The following is a 20021-nucleotide window of genomic DNA, read 5'->3' as shown; positions in this document are numbered from 1 at the left end:
GACGAAATATGATATACAAATCAATTATGGCATTCCCCATATCAGAATCCCCTGTGGCTTGGGAGGAGGGGAGGTAAATTCCCCTGTGAAGCAAACATTGCTCAGTATGTGGGCTTCGGTGAGAACACAAGAAGATTTGTGGAGCTGTTTTCTTGTGAGACCGACACTAAGAAAGGAGAAATTGCAAGACTTTCATAATGCAAGACAGCTCAAGCCTGTGAGTTAAGTGCTTCTTTTTCCAAGCTGAGGCAGTAATGGCACTGGAGTGGGAAGATGTGCCCTTTGGTAAGAAATGCGGGAACATCAATCGCGACATCAAGTAATCCGCACAGGCATGGAAGGAGAGTATGAGTGTTTATATTTTAAAGAGACCAAACATGAGAAAATTTAAGTTACACTTTTCGATTAAAACAACATTCTGAAGATGAAAAAGGCTTCTCCCCTGTGTGACTAATCTGAAGTTTATTAAGAGTTAAATTTTCAAGTAAAACTTTTCCTGCATTAGGAACATGAAGAAAGCTTCTCCCCAGTGTGACTGCTCTGATGGCTAAAAAGAGATGATTTCTTCTCAAAACATTTTCCACATTCTGAACATGAAAAAGGTTTCTTCCTTGTGTGAGTTCTTTGATGTGTGATAAGACTTGATCTACGGTTAAAACATTTCCCACATTCTGAACATGAAAAAGGCTTCTCCCCTGTGTGAGTTCTCTGATGTGTGATAAGATTTGGTTTATTTGTAAAACATTTTCCGCATTCTAAACATGAAAAAGGCTTCTCCCCTGTGTGGATTATCTGGTGTGTGATAAGAATTGATTTCTGGTTAAAACATTTCCCACATTCTGAACATGTAAAAGGGTTCTTCCCTGTGTGAGTCCTTTGATGTCTGATAAGACTTGATTTATCTGTAAAACATTTTCCACATTCTGAACATGAAAAAGGCTTCTCCCCTGTGTGAGTTCTCTGATGTGTGATAAGATTTGATTTATTTGTAAAACATTTTCCGCATTCTGAACATGAAAAAGGCTTCTCCCATGTGTGAGTTCTCTGATGTGTGATAAGAATTGATTTCTGGATAAAACATTTCCCACATTCTGAACATGAAAAAGGCTTCTCCCCGGTGTGAGTTTTTTGGTGCCTATCAAGATGTTCTTTCCTGTTGAAACATCTCCCACATTCTGAACATGAAAAAGGCTTCTTCCCCGTGTGAGTTCTCTGATGTGTGATAAAATTTGATATATGGTTAAAACATTTCCCACATTCTGAACATGAAAAAGGCTTCTCCCCTGTGTGGATTCTCTGGTGTGTGATAAGAATTGATTTCTGGTTAAAACATTTCCCACATTCTGAACATGAAAAAGGGTTCTTCCCTGTGTGAGTCCTCTGATGTCTGATAAGACTTGATTTATCTGTAAAACATTTTCCACATTCTGAACACGAAAACGGCTTCTCCCCTAAGTGGATTCTCTGGTGCTTAACACAATTTGATTTATGGTTAAAACATTTCCCACATTCTGAACATGAAAAAGGCTTCTCCCCTGTGTGAGTTCTCTGATGTGTAACTAGATGTGATTTCTTGTTAAAACTTTTCCCACACTTGGAACAAGAAAATCTATTCTCCGCTGTGTGACTTTTTTGATATTTAAGTAAAGACTTTTCGAGGGGAAAACTATTTAGATATTCAGAACGTGAAAATGGTTTCTTTGCTTTATCAGTTTGTTTTTTAATGCTTATTTTGTGACTTTGATTTTCCTTAGTAGTTGGTAATGAATCAGAAGACAGGACCTGTTTCAAAGGATCAGATGGTCGATCTTTGCTGTGAAGGGATGATGGAATATCTGGAGTAATGGCATTCACTTCAATTGTATCCTGTGTAATCTCAAGATCATCTGATTTAAAAATTGAAGATGTCAGCTGTCCCCCTGATCTCCTGGTACAGTCATCTGCCAAGAATAAAGCCAATTATTATTTTTGAATAAAATCCTTGAAATTTATATTTATTAACATTTCTACTTAATCTCTTTAAATATGCAAGTTATGATAAAAAGTTTAATTAATCACCAAGACAATGACATTTCAGTCTGATAGAAAACCTCATAGCACGAATCAGTACAGCGCGGTGTTCGACTGTTTGTTCATTCTGCCTCCCAAATGTAGGTCAACATAATAACAATAAAAACTTGTACTCATCTCACAAAAAAAACAAGCCCACTCAGGTACATCATCTGCCAGAGGACAAACAGAGGTTTCTACATTATTAGTGGCTCAAAGGCTCTTGAAAAGCAACATGACTTCCATAAACCATTCCAGAAATATCCACTCTCCCAAAGTCACATCTTTCTCTCACTTCTGAGCCTTGTAGTGCGCCCAAACCACATTCAACATCCATGGATTTGGCATTACTATAGCGAGAAGAACGCACTTCATTTACGGTGTGTGTCTCCTGGAGCACAATCTGGGCATTATGTGATGGGTAGTAAGATGGCAAATGTGCAATTTTCTCTCTCCAACATCCACGCAGTGCTAATTTTCAGAAAGTGGCTGTGAAGTCAAAATAGTCACTTCCCCTATAGATTAATTCTTTGAGGGTTCTAATTTCCAAAATTTTGCCACTTTAATGGGTTTTCTACGCTCTAGTTTTCTATTTTTTCATATTAGGACTTCTGAAAATGGTGTGTCACAAACTTTCTGGGATCTGCTCCTGCAACATCTGTGTCTGCCACCAGGTGCCGCCTTATTCATTCTGCAGGGGGCGCTGGTGATGCAGGAGACATAGCAACCAGAAACTTTGGATGGCACAGGCTCTGTCTTTCCAATAAGATTAGGTTGCCTGGCACCTGTAGTACCATCCAGTCTAGCAGTATGGGATTGTGTGGTGTCCAACTGAAGTACCATATTTCTTGGATTATAAGACGCTCCGGATTATAATATGCACCCCAAATTTTGAGGCGAAGAATAGGAAAAAAAAATATTTTTAATAAAATGGTGGTGCTTTTTATAATCCATGCGTCTTATTGCTTACCGGAGGTGGTGGCTGTGGTGAAGTGGGGTCCCAGGGTCACTGCTGGAGGAGGCAAGAGTGGAGCATTGTTGCATGCCACAGGCTGGGATGAGGGGGCGTTTTTTATGAATGGGTCACCGAGGAGGAGAGCAGGCCCCGGCTAAGCCACAGAAAACCAGAGAGGTTGGTAACTAAGCGGATTGCAGACCCCTGATCCTATCCACACAACTAGCAGTAGCCGTGGAGCGTACTTACGATGATCCTAGACGCCTTGACACAGCCGGAGAGCTAACTAAGCCTAAAGCAAGAAAATGGAAATCTAAACTGCCCCAGAGCAGACCCCAAAGGAATAGATAGCCCCCAAACATATATTGTTGGTGAGAAGATGAAAACACAAACGCAGGCAGGAAAATAGACTGAGCAAATGATGGGGCCCACACTGACTAGACAGGACAGGAAAGGAAAGACACTGTCTGCAATCACGCAAAAAACCCTGCAAAAAGTCCAACACTTCTGATGTACAAAAACACTGAAGTCGCATGACTTCGCCGCCACTATATCAGCACTCTGGTATATTCTGAAAGCAGAGTAAAAAGAGACCAATCTAAAAGGGGAGAAAACAAACTGACACAAGCAGTAACATATGGGCTGTGAATCAGCACAGCCCCAGATGGAGCTGGCTGACCTGCACAAAGCAGAGATAGACAAAACCAGAACAAATGCAAACAGAATAGCAAATGAACCACTTAGCTGAACATGCAGGGACAGAGCTGGATTCATCAGACCTCAGGAGGCACAGGAAGAAAATCACTAACAGGGATAGAGGGAGTCGGGTGTCTTAAATCCCTATCTGAAACCCCAGATCTCCAATCTTCGTTTAGTTTACATATCTGGGCAGGTAACGGTCAGCGTCTTCTCATTCTAGTTCGTCAGTGCATCCTCCAGGTTGTAAATTCTATAGTAAAGGGTTTTCAATGACCAACGTCATTTGAAATGGTTTGAGTGGAGGAAAATGTGGTAAAGCGGCAAAATGGTGATCATACGATTGTGATACGGCCGGACTACACCACCGATAAAGCCGCCATAGCCGGTGACTAAGAAGAATCTCTGACTTGTCTATATTTAGTGGTCAGTACTCACCCGACCGATTATAAGCAGTAATCTCCTCTTTACATCGCTCATCACCCCTCACATACATCTCTGTAGTATTAATATGGATCAGATCTTCACCCTAAAATAAATATTGTAAAAGTCACAGATGGAGAAGTCACATCTATGATCAGCTCTAATTCTGCCATATCCACCGTACTCATTACAGAAGCATAAAATATAATACTGGTGGATAAAATAAGACTGAGCATAAGACCGTCACAAGTGTCTACACAACATAAGGGAGATCTCATGACACCTTCTCTCCATCTACCTGATGATCCTGAGGAACATTGGTTTCTTCTTGTTTACAGTCCTGTGGAAGAAGAGGATGGGGACATCCCACTGGTATTGTCCTCTCACTGGACAGATCTGGAAGAAACACATACAGGGACTGAATTCAATCTTTACACACAGATAATTATAGGCCGTGTGTATTTTGTCCTGTCTATTACCTGGTGATGTAAGGGGCTGGGGAACCTCCATCATGAAGTCCTTGTGCAGATGTTTGTGTCCTTCTAAATACTCCCACTCCTCCATGGAGAAATAGACAGCAACATCCTGACACCTTATAGGAACCTGACACATACAATGATACCGTCATCCCCCCGATACCTTCAGAGCCTTACTGTATAATGTCCCAGCATTCCCAGCTGTGTCACCTCTCCAGTCAGAAGCTCAATCATCTTGTAGGTGAGTTCTAGGATCTTCTGGTCATTTATGTCACCATGGATCAGTGGAAGAGGTGGAGGCTCCATGATTGGGTTCAGGGGTCTTCCCCATCCCTCAGACACAGGGTCCTGACAGCGCTCACTAGAGGTCTTCTTCACTACTGTGTAATCCTGGTTATGGAGAGACACAATAATAAATCTCACTACAGACTTTTCCAGAGTCCTCACCTCTCCAGTTCTGTCCATCTGTTATTCCCATAGATAAGAATGATGTAATGTGACGTCATCAGGATCTCTCACCTCTCCAGTAATCCGGAAGAGGATCTCTAGGGTGAGGTGTAATATCCTCTCTGCCATCTTTTCTCTGTCCATATCCATCTTTGATGGGTAAATCAGGAAAATTCTCTTATGTAGAAGATCTTCACTGAGATGATCCGATATTGTAGAGACCTGAATGAGAGGAAGATGAGTCGATGTAACATCATAAAAATCCTGTGTAATTATACAATTACTGGACAAAATAGAGGAAACATATGAGGAGACAGAATGTGTAGATGGTGTATTCTCTAATCTTTCAAGGACTGGAACATAAGTTGTAATACGTGGTAATAAAGGGCAACCTTTGTGTAAGGTCGCTAAGGCCACATGAAAACCTCCTCAATGAGTTTGTACATGATATTAACACTGCAGTCCCTAATCTTACATTTTCTGTACACATCAGTACGATGAGCATCAGTTTTTTGGACACTCTTATCACGATAGAGAATAATGGGGATTTTGATATACATTTGTACACAAAACCCTCCGATAAAAATAGCCTCCTACATTACACTAGTTGCCATCCCTTACATGTGAAGAAATCTCTGCCGAAATCACATCACCGGGTTGCACGGATTGTATCCAATGTTACCAAAAGACAAATTAGACATGATGAAATGTCCCTTAAATTTATGCAAAGGGGTTACCCTTCTAAAATCTCGGGCCCTGTCCATACTGTTTGTTCGAGTAAAGGAAAAACACCTTATGCACAACTTTAGAAGGTGCTCATGTAGGGACCCACATCATACATGAATAATAAAGATGGATACTGGGTCGCTGATGTCTGCACGCCTGCACCCCCACCCACACAGGTACTATTTGATACAGTCTCCATGCCCAGTGCCTAGTGCATGACCAGGCAAATTTAAAGTGACTATGGTGTCACTTCCTTAATTAGGTAAGATTACATAAGTGGTGTGAAAGTTTTATGGACCTCATATGCATGTTAGATCAAAGAACCTTTCATCTCACATGCATATGAGGCCAATAAAACTTTCACACCACTTATCTAAACTTACCTAATTAAGGATTCTCTCTTTACGCTCAGTGTTTGTTTATTGAAATGTCCATGTATCACACCATGCCTGTGCTCTTTACTGTATATAATTAGGTTTCTTGAAATATTTTATTATATAAGCCTGATGAAGAGACGTAAGCAGTCTCGAAATCTTGCTTTGTAATATTATTCACAATATTGTGTTAGCCATTAAATTGTACCACACCCACAAGATTCCTATTTTGTTTCTCTCACTGAGAGCACATCTTTTTTCTACTGGCTAACACGGTACCAAACCACTTTTTTTCATTTGACCTTGATTACGCATTACCTCTGCTCAGACACTCATATTTAAGTCACATGCTGTCCATTTCCTTGTGATCCTCCTTGAGATGCTTCTACTCCTTCACTGGAGTCCAGCTGTATTTAATTTAACTGATAGTACTTGATTTGGAAAGGCGCACACCTGTCTATATAAGACCTCACAGCTCACAGTGCATGTCAGACCAAATGAGAATCATGCCTTCAAAGGAACTGGCCAAGGAGCTCAGTGACCATTCTTGACTGGCCCAGACAGAGCCCTGACCTAAATCCAATTGAGCATCTCTGGAAAGACCTGAAAATGGCTGTCCACCAACGTTCACCATCCAACCTCACAGAACAGGAGGATCTGCAAGGAAGAATGGCTAAGGATCTCCAGATCCAGGTGTGAAAAACTTGTTGCATCATTCCCAGGAATACTCATGGCTGTACTAGTTCAAAAGGGTGCTTCTACTCAATACTACTTAGCAAATGGTCTGAATTCTTATGTGAAATTTTAGCTTTTCTTTTTTAATAAATTTGCAAAAATTTCTAAATTTCTGTTTTTTTAGTCAAGATGGGGTGCAGAGTCTACATTAATGAGGAAAAAAATGATTTTTTTTAAATTTACCAAATGGCTGCAATGAAACAAAGAGTGAAAAATGTAATGGGGTCTGAATACTTTCCGTACCCACTGTATGTATGGAGATAAACATGAAAAAGGAAGCATTATACATATAGAGGGTGGAGTGGTGAAGAAAGTGTTTCCTTTATGAGCAACCTATTAATGTGTGTGAATATTAGCGGTGAGCTGTAAAGTGTTAAAGTGTGGATAAACACTTAAGAAAAATGAAAATAAGGGACTAGTGCATGCAATATTACTGTGCAAAAATGGAAATAATACAAGTGAGAATGCGCTGCTAAGTACGAAACTGAAAATTATCCCAATTGTAATGTTAGGAACGGCGGAACGCACTGTGGTGTAGTGACCACTATGTCCGCTAGGGGGCGCTGTGTGGGTGTCCCAGGATGGGCCTACAGGCATATCCATTGTGGTAATGGGTATAGGATGCTGAATGACTTCTATGTATCTCAAGGGTGGCCTTGAGATGAAGACTTTTGTGTTGTTCAGCAATGATATTGCTGAAGTGTTGTTCCAATGTGTCAGGGAGAAGTCTCCAGGTAACTAGAGAGATGGGCAGCCTGGTTACCTACAAACCCACCCAGGGGGTATGTTTAAAGCACTGTTGTAAAGAGTGTGTAAATGCTTGAAGGACCTGTGATGAGGTCAGAGTCATGTGACCCGGTGGGCGTGGCTATGATCCATATAAAGTAACCAGAGTAGGTCACAAGGGAGAGAGCGCATGGATCTGATTGGGCCATGTGGAAGGTCCCGGCAGGCCTATGTGGAGGAAGGTGTGCTACCTTCCTGAAGACCACGTGCTGAGGCTGCTGACCCGGTGAGGCCTGTGGATGTTGGCTGTATGTGAGGATGGATAAGCCTCCTGTGTTTGCTGAGGCTCCAGGACTGAGCCTTAAACAATGGACATTCATACTTGCTTTCGCCTGAGCTAAAGGCTATTCCTTGTGTTATGTGTTGCTTTATGGGTTATGAATCAATAAACCCTGTGAACTTTTAAAAGGAACGTGCCTCCTGATTGACTCCCGTGGCTCCTGAGCGAGTTGAATCCCTACAGCACAAAATAAAATAAATAATAAAGTGCGTTCGCTGCTCGGGATCCACCGTGCAGAAGATGTTATAACTGCTGCTAAGTACTGACAGACAAGCAATATGGCGGAAATACGCACGGGGTTAAACGTCACCCAGGTGTGCAGAGCAATCACTGTTTAATCACAGAGATGCCAGCAGAGGTAAACACAAAAGGCTGAGCCTGTTAGCGTCACAGGTCTCAGGTAAATGCACACACGGTATCAGGTCACAGGTGCAGGACCCAAGGCAGGAGGAACTGCGTCCGTCTAGACCTACCATGCATGCGGCAACGCTACTGCGGACGCCAAAGAGAGCTGCAACTGTAGCGCGGCATAGGACACTGCCACAAGACGATAGTGCCATGTGGAGTAGCAAAATTAGACGCTAGTGTAGAGGCGCGGTGTGCACAGTGGCCTGAGGCTTGCCACTGACTGGCGCTGACTGCTGAACTAATTCCCTATCCACATGCATAATATCAGAGGGAAGGGGTTTCAAATGAGTCAGTCACCAGAATCATACATCCGTCACCATTCACATATCTAGCAAGTAAAATCTATACTAGCGCATGGCCGAACGACCATGCGGTCCTTTTATAGCCGTGCGCTGCTGGGACCTTCCAGATCTCTGAGATGGACCAATCCAATCAGGAGAAGGACCTGAGCACGTGACTCCTGAGCTCCAATGGGAGATCGTCTCATGAGCATGCTCTGTGGGACGGCAGCGGGACTTAGCCTCAGGAATGACTTGCTGCAAAGTAGTATGTGAGGCTCTGGACTCCTGTTGTGTAGCTACAGGAATCCGACGCCTAACATTACCCCCATTCCTAGGGCCCCCCTCCTGAGCCCTACCATCCACCATCTTGTGCCCATCAGAGGCATAGGCCTCAGACTCGTCCGAAGGCAAGTCTGATGTCCCGGCAGGTGACATAGAAACCTTGGACACGTGGAGGGCATCAGAGGCGGCAAAATCTCCAGGTTTGAGAAGGGACACCTGAGAGACAACGGGAGTGGCACAAAGGCCAGAAACCGAAGTTGGAGTGGAACGCTGCAGAGTATCGGCAGGTGTCTTCACTCTCTGTGTAGGGGAGGCATTTCAAGCACAAGAGGCGCATGCCCGAATATATTTTTTAGTGTCCCGAGCCCTGTGCGGCCACCAATAAGACCTTGCCAGGAGTTTTGTGGTCTGCATGTAGCCACAGTGACCACCCACCCTGGATGCATGTGCCCACGCGAGAACCTTCGGCCGAAGGCGAGGGGGAACAAAGGTCTTGCCCGGCGGTGCAGAAGTTGACCACTGCGGGACCCTGTTATTGTGGGGAACAGGGTGTTGACAGTGGCAACCACAAATGGAGCTTAGTGCCAGACGCACCTCGAGACTGGCACGAGACACCTCCATGGGCTCTGGAAGTGAACACTGCGTCGGGTGACTCCAGAGGTTCAAAGAGCCTCCATCTGGATTGAGCACGCTCCAGCCCGCGCTCCAAAAAACGGAGATCAATGCGGGTGGAAATGGCAATCAGCTCCTCCAGACTTGCAGGAACCTTTCTGATAGATAGAGCATCATTAACATGCTCCGTTAAACCTCTCCAAAACACAGGGATGAGAGCTCTATCAGACCACTCCAGCTCGGAAGCCAGAGTCCAAAAACGTACAGCATACTGACTGACTGACAGCGATCCCTGAGTTAATGCCAATAGCTGAAGAGAGGTGACGTGCGTGACTCGTGGTCCCAGGAAGACCTGCTTGATAGCTGTTAAGAACTGAGCAGCGGTCCGAACCTCTGGGTCGCCACGCTCCCAAAGCGGTGTGCCCCACTCCAATGCCCTGCCCGACAGAAGGGAAACAATAAAACCCACCTTAGCCCGTTCCATAGGGAATTGCGCAGCCAGTAACTCCAGCTGGATAGAGCACTGGCTCACGAAACCCCTACAGGAGGAGCTATGGCCAGAAAATTTCTCGGGCAACAGGAGGCAGGAAACTGTCAGCGCAGGGGAGGACGTGGACACACGAGAAACCGCCTCTGTGATCGCCTGAACAGCAGCCTCAGTAGACTTTGCAGCTGAGATAGCACTCTCAAGAGTAGCCAACCGGCCCTCCAGCTGCCGAATGTACTGTAGTAGTTGCTGCTGTTCTGCCATTACCAGCCAGACCCTGGCGCTAGTATAATGTTAGGAACGGCGGAACACACTAAATAAAATAAATAATAAAGTGTGGTCACCGCTCGGGGTCCACCGTGCAGAAGATGTTATAACTGCTGCTAAGTACTGACAGACGAGCAATATGGTGGAAATGCGCACGTGGTTAAACGTCACCCAGGTGCGCAGAGCAATCACTGTTTAATCAAAGAGATGCCAGCAGAGGTAAACACAAAAAGCTGAGCCTGTTAGCATCACAGGTCTCAGGTAAATGCACATACGGTATCAGGTCACAGGTGCAGGACCCAAGGCAGGAGAAATTGCATCCATCTAGACCTACCGTGCGTGCGGCATCGCTACTGCGGACGCCAAAGAGAGCTGCAACTGCAGCACGGTGTTGGACACTGCCGCAAGACGATAGTGTCGTGTGGAGTAGCAACATTGGACGCTAGTGTAGAGGCGTGGTGTGCACAGTGGCCTAAGGATTGCCACTGACTGGCGCTAACTGCTGAACTAATTCCCTATCCACATGCGTAATATCAGAGGGAAGGGGCTTCAAATGAGTCAGTCACCAGAATCATACATCCGTCACCATTCACACATCTAGCAAGTAAAGTCTATACTAGCGCATGGCCGAATGTCCATGCGGTCCTTTTATAGCCGTGCGCTGCCGGAACCTTCCAGATCTCTGAGATGGACCAATCTGATCAGGGAAAGGACCTGAGCACGTGACTCCCGAGCTCCAATGGGAGATCGTCTCATGAGCATGCTCTGTGGGACGGCAGCGGGACTTAGCCTCAGGAATGACTTGCTGCAAAGTAGTATGTGAGGCTCTGTACTCCTGTTGTGTAGCTACAGGAATCCGATGCCTAACATTACCCCCATTCCTAGGGCCCCCCTCCTGAGCCCTACCATCCACCATCTTGTGCCCATCAGAGGCATAGGCCTCAGACTCGTCCGAAGGCAAGTCTGATGTCCCGGCAGGTGACATAGAAACCTTGGACACGTGGAGGGCATCAGAGGCGGCAAAATCTCCAGGTTTGAGAAGGGACACCTGAGAGACAACGGGAGTGGCACAAAGGCCAGAAACCGAAGTTGGAGTGGAACGCTGCAGAGTATCGGCAGGCGTCTTCACTCTCTGTGTAGGGGAGGCATTTCAAGCACAAGAGGCGCATGCCCGAATATATTTTTTAGTGTCCCGAGCCCTGTGCGGCCACCAATAAGACCTTGCCAGGAGTTTTGTGGTCTGCATGTAGCCACAGTGACCACCCACACTGGATGCATGTGCCCACGCGAGAACCTTCGGCCGAAGGCGAGGGGGAACAAAGGTCTTGCCCGGCGGTGCAGAAGTTGACCACTGCGGGACCCTGTTATTGTGGGGAACAGGGTGTTGACAGTGGCAACCACAAATGGAGCTTAGTGCCAGACGCACCTCGAGACTGGCACGAGACACCTCCATGGGCTCTGGAAGTGAACACTGCGTCGGGTGACTCCAGAGGTTCAAAGAGCCTCCATCTGGATTGAGCACGCTCCAGCCCGCGCTCCAAAAAACGGAGATCAATGCGGGTGGAAATGGCAATCAGCTCCTCCAGACTTGCAGGAACCTTTCTGATAGATAGAGCATCATTAACATGCTCCGTTAAACCTCTCCAAAACACAGGGATGAGAGCTCTATCAGACCACTCCAGCTCGGAAGCCAGAGTCCAAAAACGTACAGCATACTGACTGACTGACAGCGATCCCTGAGTTAATGCCAATAGCTGAAGAGAGGTGACGTGCGTGACTCGTGGTCCCAGGAAGACCTGCTTGATAGCTGTTAAGAACTGAGCAGCGGTCCGAACCTCTGGGTCGCCACGCTCCCAAAGCGGTGTGCCCCACTCCAATGCCCTGCCCGACAGAAGGGAAACAATAAAACCCACCTTAGCCCGTTCCATAGGGAATTGCGCAGCCAGTAACTCCAGCTGGATAGAGCACTGGCTCACGAAACCCCTACAGGAGGAGCTATGGCCAGAAAATTTATCGGGCAACGGGAGGCAGGAAACTGTCAGCGCAGGGGAGGACGTGGACACACGAGAAACCGCCTCTGTGATCGCCTGAACAGCAGCCTCAGTAGACTTCGCAGCTGAGATAGCACTCTCAAGAGTAGCCAACCGGCCCTCCAGCTGCCGAATGTACTGTAGTAGTTGCTGCTGATCTGCCATTACCAGCCAGACCCTGGCGCTAGTATAATGTTAGGAACGGCGGAACACACTAAATAAAATAAATAATAAAGTGTGGTCACCGCTCGGGGTCCACCGTGCAGAAGATGTTATAACTGCTGCTAAGTACTGACAGACGAGCAATATGGTGGAAATGCGCACGTGGTTAAACGTCACCCAGGTGCGCAGAGCAATCACTGTTTAATCAAAGAGATGCCAGCAGAGGTAAACACAAAAAGCTGAGCCTGTTAGCATCACAGGTCTCAGGTAAATGCACACACGGTATCAGGTCACAGGTGCAGGACCCAAGGCAGGAGAAATTGCGTCCATCTAGACCTACCGTGCGTGCGGCATCGCTACTGCGGACGCCAAAGAGAGCTGCAACTGCAGCACGGTGTTGGACACTGCCGCAAGACGATAGTGTCGTGTGGAGTAGCAAAATTGGACGCTAGTGTAGAGGCGTGGTGTGCACAGTGGCCTAAGGCTTGCCACTGACTGGCGCTGACTGCTGAACTAATTCCCTATCCACATGCGTAATATCAGAGGGAAGGGGTTTCAAATGAGTCAGTCACCAGAATCATACATCCGTCACCATTCACACATCTAGCAAGTAAAGTCTATACTAGCGCATGGCCGAACGACCATGCGGTCCTTTTATAGCCGTGCGCTGCCGGAACCTTCCAGATCTCTGAGATGGACCAATCTGATCAGGGAAAGGACCTGAGCACGTGACTCCCGAGCTCCAATGGGAGATCGTCTCATGAGCATGCTCTGTGGGACGGCAGCGGGACTTAGCCTCAGGAATGACTTGCTGCAAAGCAGTATGTGAAGCTCAGGACTCCTGTTGTGTAGCTACAGGAATCCGACGCCTAACATGTAAAAGATGTTTTTTGCTGTTAATGTAAACAGTTAAGCAAGTTAAAGATTAAACGATGTCTAAAAGGCCTAGAGTTAAAGATGACACAGGTCCTGTGTCTCCAAGCTGTGCCCGCCGGTCCTGTGTCTCCAAGCCGTGCCCGCCTGTCCTGTGTCTCCAAGTCGTGCCCGCCTGTCCTGTGTCTCCAAGGCGCAAGCGTGACACATGTGAACTTGCTAAAACCTTGGCGAGACCGAGAATCGCCTAGAGTTAAAGATGACACATTTCCTTTGTATTTTAGAAAAATATATACACATTGCTCAAAAAAATGAAGGGAACACTTAAACAACAGAATGTAACTCCAAGTGGATCAAACTTCTGTGAAATCTAACTGTCCACTTAGGAAGCAACACTGAATGACAATCAATTTCACATGCTGTTGTGCAATGGAATAGTCAACAAATGGAAGTTATTGGCAATTATCAAGACACCCTCAATAAAGGAGTGGTTCTGCAGGTGGGGACCACAGACCACATCTCTGTACCAGGAGACAGGCCAGTACACCAGGAGATGTGGAGGGGGCCATAGGAGGGCAAAAACCCAGCAGCAGGACCGCTACCTCCACTTTTGTGCAGGGAGGAACTGGAGGAGCACTGCCAGAGCCCTGCAAAATGTGCATGTGTCTGCACAGACATTTAGAAACCGACTCCATGAGAATGATCAGTGTGCTTGACGTCCACAGATGGGTGCTGTGCTCACAGCCCAACACCGTGCAGGACACTTGGCATTTGCCACAAAACACCAGGATTGGCAAACTCACCGCTGGCACCCTGTGCTGTTCACAGATGAAAGCAGGTTCACACTGAGCACATGTGACAGACATGACAGAGTCTGGAGATGTCGTGGAGAGCGATGTTGTTAGCAGCGGATTAATCAGCGTAACATCCAGAGTCAGCAACACAGAATGTAGATTTATTCATATCCAGGTTGAACAGCTTACAGCATGAAATGTGATCAGTCTGGTATCTGCTGTGGCTTGCAGCATAGGAGCATTACAACAACAAGAAGGGAAGAGAAGGAGGGAGGCATCCTGTCTGCTTTTTTGTTTTTTTTGTCACTGAACTTTGTTAACAATCTCACAATATGCACAATATATAAAACAGTACAGTAGTAGTTGTTGCAATACATACAGATCAATATGCATTATTCCAACACCCCCACTCAACAACTACTTATCCTCTTAGTCCCAGTGTGGTCCTCAATTCTTGGAACCTGGCTCGTGGCAATGGCTTTGTCATAATGTCAGCTGCCATCTTATCAGTTTCACAATAGACGAACTGAATTATGCCACGATCTATTCTATCAAATCAGGTAAATGATGATGTCTGACGTCAATGTGCTTGTTTCTAGCACTGATCTTTTCACTGTATGCAAGTTTAATGCATCCTTGGTTGTCCTCATAAATCACCGTCGGCTGAGTTGACGGTGTGCCAAGATCATCCATCAATTGTCTTAGCCAAATGACCTCCTGGCTTGCATAGGCTGCGGACACATACTCTGCTTCTCTAGATGACAAGGCAACAGACACTTGTTCTTGTTTCCTACTAGACCAGGAGATTAAACTTTTTCCAACTTTAAACAAGTATCCGCTTGTGGATTTACGATCATGCGAATCACCGGCCCAATCTGCATCTATTGTACATAGCCGGTGAGTTCTAGATCTCCCGTTGCAGACAGCTTTAAATTTCCATCTTGCGTTTCTTTTAAATATTGGAGAAGTCTCTTAACAGCATTCCAGTCTCTTTGGCGTGGTTTTTCCACATATCTGCAAAGGATTCCAACTGTTGTTGTGATATCCGGTCGAGTCATAGTTGATATGTATAGAAGTGCCCCCACTGCCTGACGATATTTCTCATTGTTTGGCAACAGGTCATCTTCTCCTTCCAGCTTCAGGTAGGATGGTTCCATTGGGGTTGATATACCTTTGGCTTCTGACATTCCAAACTGATTCAGAATTGAATTACTTTTTGTACTTTGGTTTAGAAGAAAACTTCCATCTTCCTCTCTCTGGATTTGGATTCCTAGATAATATGTCACATTTCCAAGGTCTTTCGTTTCAAAATGCTGGTTCAGAATTTCAGCCATTTTTCCAATTTCTGCGTCTTTCTGATGAACTACAATCACATCGTCCACATATAAGAGAATATACATCCACTTTCCATCTGTATATTTTGTGTATAAGCATGGATCCGCTTGACCTCTTTTAAAACCTTCTTCCAACAAGACCTTATTCATCTTGGTAGTCCATGCTCTTGCTGATTGCTTAAGACCATAAAGGGATTTTTGTAGTTTGCAAACAAGATTCTCTTCACCCCCTTTTACATAACCTTCAGGTTGAGTCATGTATAAGTCCTCCTCAATGTCACCATTTAAAAAGGCAGTTTTTATATCCAAATGTCTGACATTCATCTTTTGTACAGCAGCTACAGCTAACAAAGCTCTGAACGTGGTCTGTTTAGCGACTGGAGCAAACGTAGCATCGTAATCTTCGCCATACTTTTGAGAATATCCTTTTGCCACCAACCTTACTTTAAATCTGTGGACTTTACCTTCAGAGTCAAATTTGGTTTTGAAGACCCACTTGCACTTGATTGCCTTTTTGCCCTGTGGCAGCTTGGTGAGTTTCCAAGTTTGAAGTTGATGAAGCGATTTGATTTCCTCATTAGCAGCATTGATCCACTTTGTTCTTTCATGGACAGGTAGTTCTTGCATTTCATCCCATGACTGCGGCTCTGATTCAGGTAGTGTCTTGACTATGTAGGATAGACGTTTAGCTGGTACGCCTCTGTTTGATCTTGAAGATCTCCTGATTTCAGATTCACCTGATTTTTCTGTTGTTCCTTCAGTGGTTGAAGAATCCAGCCAGACCTCTACATCCTCCTTGTTATTGTCTTGTAATTGTGACTTCAGCTGGACTACTGGCGTGATGTCACAAAACTTGGGGGACACAAAGTTCTCATCAATCACTACATCTCTACTTATTGTGACCTTGTTTGTTTCTGGGTGTAGAATCCTATAACCTTTCTGGGTTTCACTGTAGCCTACCAGGATCCCTTCCTTAGCGTGAGATTCCCACTTAGTTCGCCTTTCTTTGGGAACATGTACAAGCGCTTTACTTCCGAATATTCTTATATGATGTAGTTTTGGCTCTCTGCTGTTCCATTGCTCAAACGGAGTTTTCTCTGTAGCTTTACCTGGTAGTCTGTTCTGAAGATAGCAAGCTGTCATGATTGCTTCACCCCAATATGCTGTGGGCAGATTTGCATCAAACAACATACTTCTTCCACTTTCACAGAGTGTTCGGTTCCTTCTTTCCGCGACACCATTTTGCTCAGGATTGTACGGTACAGTGGTCTGAAATAGGATTCCATTTTTTTTTTTAAATGCTGTGTGTCTCATTACTTGTGTATTCAGTCCCATTATCTGCACGTAGAATCTTTGGCATTCTCCCAAATTTATTATATACCTCAGCTAGATATACTTCAAGTTTCTCTGGAACTTCTTTCTTGCTGTGAAGCAGATGGACAACTGTATATCTTGAATGATCATCAATAAATGTGAGAAAATATCTCTTCTTCCCAGGAGTCTGAGTGCTCATTGGACCACAGACATCTGTATGTATTAAATCTAGTGTCTGTTCTGTTCTTGTAGTACTTCTCTTAGGAAAAGCTTTTCTAGACATTTTCCCTTTGATGCAGCTAGTACATTTCATTATCTGGTTACATAGATCAATTGTAATGTCCTCAGCTACTTGCTTTTGAACTAACTTCCTTATTGCTTCTGGGTCTCTGTGTGCTAGGCGCCTATGCCATACATGAATGCAGTTATTGTGCCTTTCTTCCTGAGCAGTATACACACACTCTTTGCATTTAAGCTGGTAAAGTTCATTTGTGATTTTTCCTTCTGCTAGTGTGTGGCCCTCTTTTGAGATGATGCAGCTATCATTCTTAAATGTAACTTCATTTCCTTGTTTTGTGAGTTTCTTCACAGATAGTAAATTACTCTCAAGGCTAGGCACATAGAGCACATCTTTTACTGGGATCTTCTTGCTTTGTGTTGGTGAGATTTGACAATCAATATAACCATCTCCTATACCTTGTGAAGTCATGTACTGACCATTAGCCATAATCTCTTCCTCTGACTTACTTTGGTTAAGCTTAGAAAAGAAGTCCCTGTTATTAGTCATGTGACTAGTTGCTCCTGAGTCTATACACCATGCATGCTTTGATGTATTTACACTGACAGTAAATGCAATTTCAGTATTCACAGAATCATTTTCTGCAGACACAGCACTTTTAACCCTTTGAAGACTGCTTTGCTTTTTCAGCTGATTTATTCTAGCTTTCCAGACTCTGCAGTCGGCTTTCAAATGTCCTGATTTCTTGCAAACAAAATATTCACGTGTTTCTTTTAGGTGCTTTCTGTCATCATTTAGATTTTGTGTCTGTAAAGCAGATTCTGCATTGCATGTCCTGCTGTTTACACCTTCCGCTTTCCGCTTATATTCATCTATGAGCTTCCCTCTGACATACTCCAATGTAAGCTCATCATCTGGGCGCGCATCTAGTGCGGTTACAAATGTGTCATAATTTTCTGGAAGACCACTAAGCAGTAATGCGGCTACATGAAAGTTCTTCAAATCTTTCCCAATGCCTCTCAGGCGTTCTACAATCTCTAGAATGCTTGTTATGTAGTCCTGCATATCCTGGCCATTCTGTAGTTTAGACTGGTACAATTTTCTCATGAGATAAAGATTATTGCTTAAATTTATCCTCTCATGCACCTTTTGCAGCTGCTCCCACATTTCTCTTGCAGTTTCACTTTTACACACATGCACAATCTGATCATCATCTATACTGAGTGATATGGTACTTTGTGCTTTCTGATCCATCTCTATCCACTCCTGTGATACTGGGTCAGGTTTAGGCTCCTGTGTGTATTTCCACATACCTTCTCTTATCAGCAGCATTTTCACTTTGAATTTCCAGGATTGATAATTCTGGTTAGTGAGACTTTGTACTGTAAACTTCATGGAGTTGCTGCTGCTGGTGGCCATCTTTGCTGTCTTCCATTCTTTTCTTTTCTCTGTGCTCTGGGGATCTGGGACTCTAGGACTCTGGGCCCATAACCTGTTAGCAGCGGATTAATCAGCGTAACATCCAGAGTCAGTAACACAGAATGTAGATTTATTCATTTCCAGGTTGATCAGCTTACAGCATGAAATGTGATCAGTCTGGTATCTGCTCTGGCTTGCTGCATGGGAGCATTACAACAACAAGAAGGGAAGAGAAGGAGGGGGCATCCTGTCTGGTTTTTTTTGTCACTGAACTTTGTTAACAATCTTACATTACGCACAATATATAAAACAGTACAGTAGTAGTTGTTGCAATACATACAGATCAATATGCATTATTCCAACAGATCTGCTGCCTGCAACATCCTTCAGCATGACTGATTTGGCAGTGGGTCAGTAATGGTGTGGGATGACATTTCTTTGGAGGGCTGCACAGCCCTCTATGTGCTCGCCAGAGGTAGCCTGACTGCCATTAGGTACCGAGATGAGATCCTCAGACCCCTTATGAGACAATATGCTGGTGTGGTTGGCCCTGGGTTCCTCCTAATGCAGGACAATGCCAGACCTCATGTGGCTGGAGTGTGTCAGCAGTTAATGCATGATGAGGGCATTGATGCTATGTACTAGCCTGCCAGTTCCCCAGACCTGAATTCAATCGAGCACATCTGGGACATCATGTCTCGCTCCATCCACCAACGCCACACTGCACCACAGACTGTCCAGGAGTTGACTGAAGCTTTAATCCAGGTCTGGGAGGAGATCCCTCAGGAGAACATCCACCACCTTTTCAGTAGCATGCCCAGGCGTTGTACAGTAGTGAGGTCATACAGGCATGTGGATAGGCCACACACACTACTGAGCTTCATTTCCTTGTCTTCAAGCATTTCTACTGAAATTGGATCAGCCTGTAATTTGATTTTCCACTTTGATTTTAAGTATCCTTCCAAATCCAGACCTCCATGGGAAATTAATTTTAATTTACATTGATCATTTCTATGTCTTATTGTTCTCAATGTATGCCACTATATAATGAATAAAGATTTGCAACTTAAATATATATTTCATTCAGTGATATCTAGGATGTGGTATTTTAGTGTTCCCTTTATTTTTTGAGCAGTATATATAGGTATTTTTAACATTTTAAAAAGTACAAAAAGGAAAAGGGGGTGATGAAAAATTAAGGGCATGCTTGGAGATTTGTGTGCCCAGATAACTTAGACCTAGGTTTCACACCTTAATTAGCCTGTTAGGGTTATGGCTTGTTCACTATCATTGCTATCCAGTTAATGCAAATTTCCCAGCTTTGTAAAAAACCCAGCCTCCTCTAGCCTTGTGCCAAAAAATAGCAGCCATGGGTTCAATGCAGCTACTTAGCACTCTGAAAATGAAAATGATGGAGGCCCACAAAGCAGGAGAAGGCTGTAAGAAGATAGAAAAGCATTTTCTTCAAGTTGCCCTTTCCCCAGTTCAAAATGTAATTAAGACATGGCAGTTATCAGGAACAGTAGAGGTCAAGATAAGGTCTGGAAGACCAAGCAATATATTTCTAATATTA

General features: G+C 44.6%; 1 protein-coding gene across 1 annotated transcript in view; it reads right to left on the bottom strand.

Annotated features, from left to right (window-relative positions):
* Positions 1–335: 335 nt before the first annotated feature.
* LOC141094199 (uncharacterized) overlaps positions 336–20021 on the bottom strand; it is a 120349-nt gene continuing 100663 nt past the window's right edge. Inside the window, exon 11 of the mRNA XM_073579968.1 lies at positions 336–1553. Within this exon, the coding sequence (XP_073436069.1) occupies positions 502–1553 (1052 nt within the window). The 3' untranslated portion in view covers positions 336–501. The remainder of the gene's footprint in view (positions 1554–20021) is intronic.

Source organism: Dendrobates tinctorius, unplaced genomic scaffold, assembly GCF_039654945.1.
Source record: "Dendrobates tinctorius isolate UK_male_01 unplaced genomic scaffold, ASM3965494v1 ptg000063l, whole genome shotgun sequence".
Taxonomy (NCBI): domain Eukaryota; kingdom Metazoa; phylum Chordata; class Amphibia; order Anura; family Dendrobatidae; genus Dendrobates; species Dendrobates tinctorius.
This window is presented reverse-complemented; position numbering and strand designations above follow the sequence as displayed.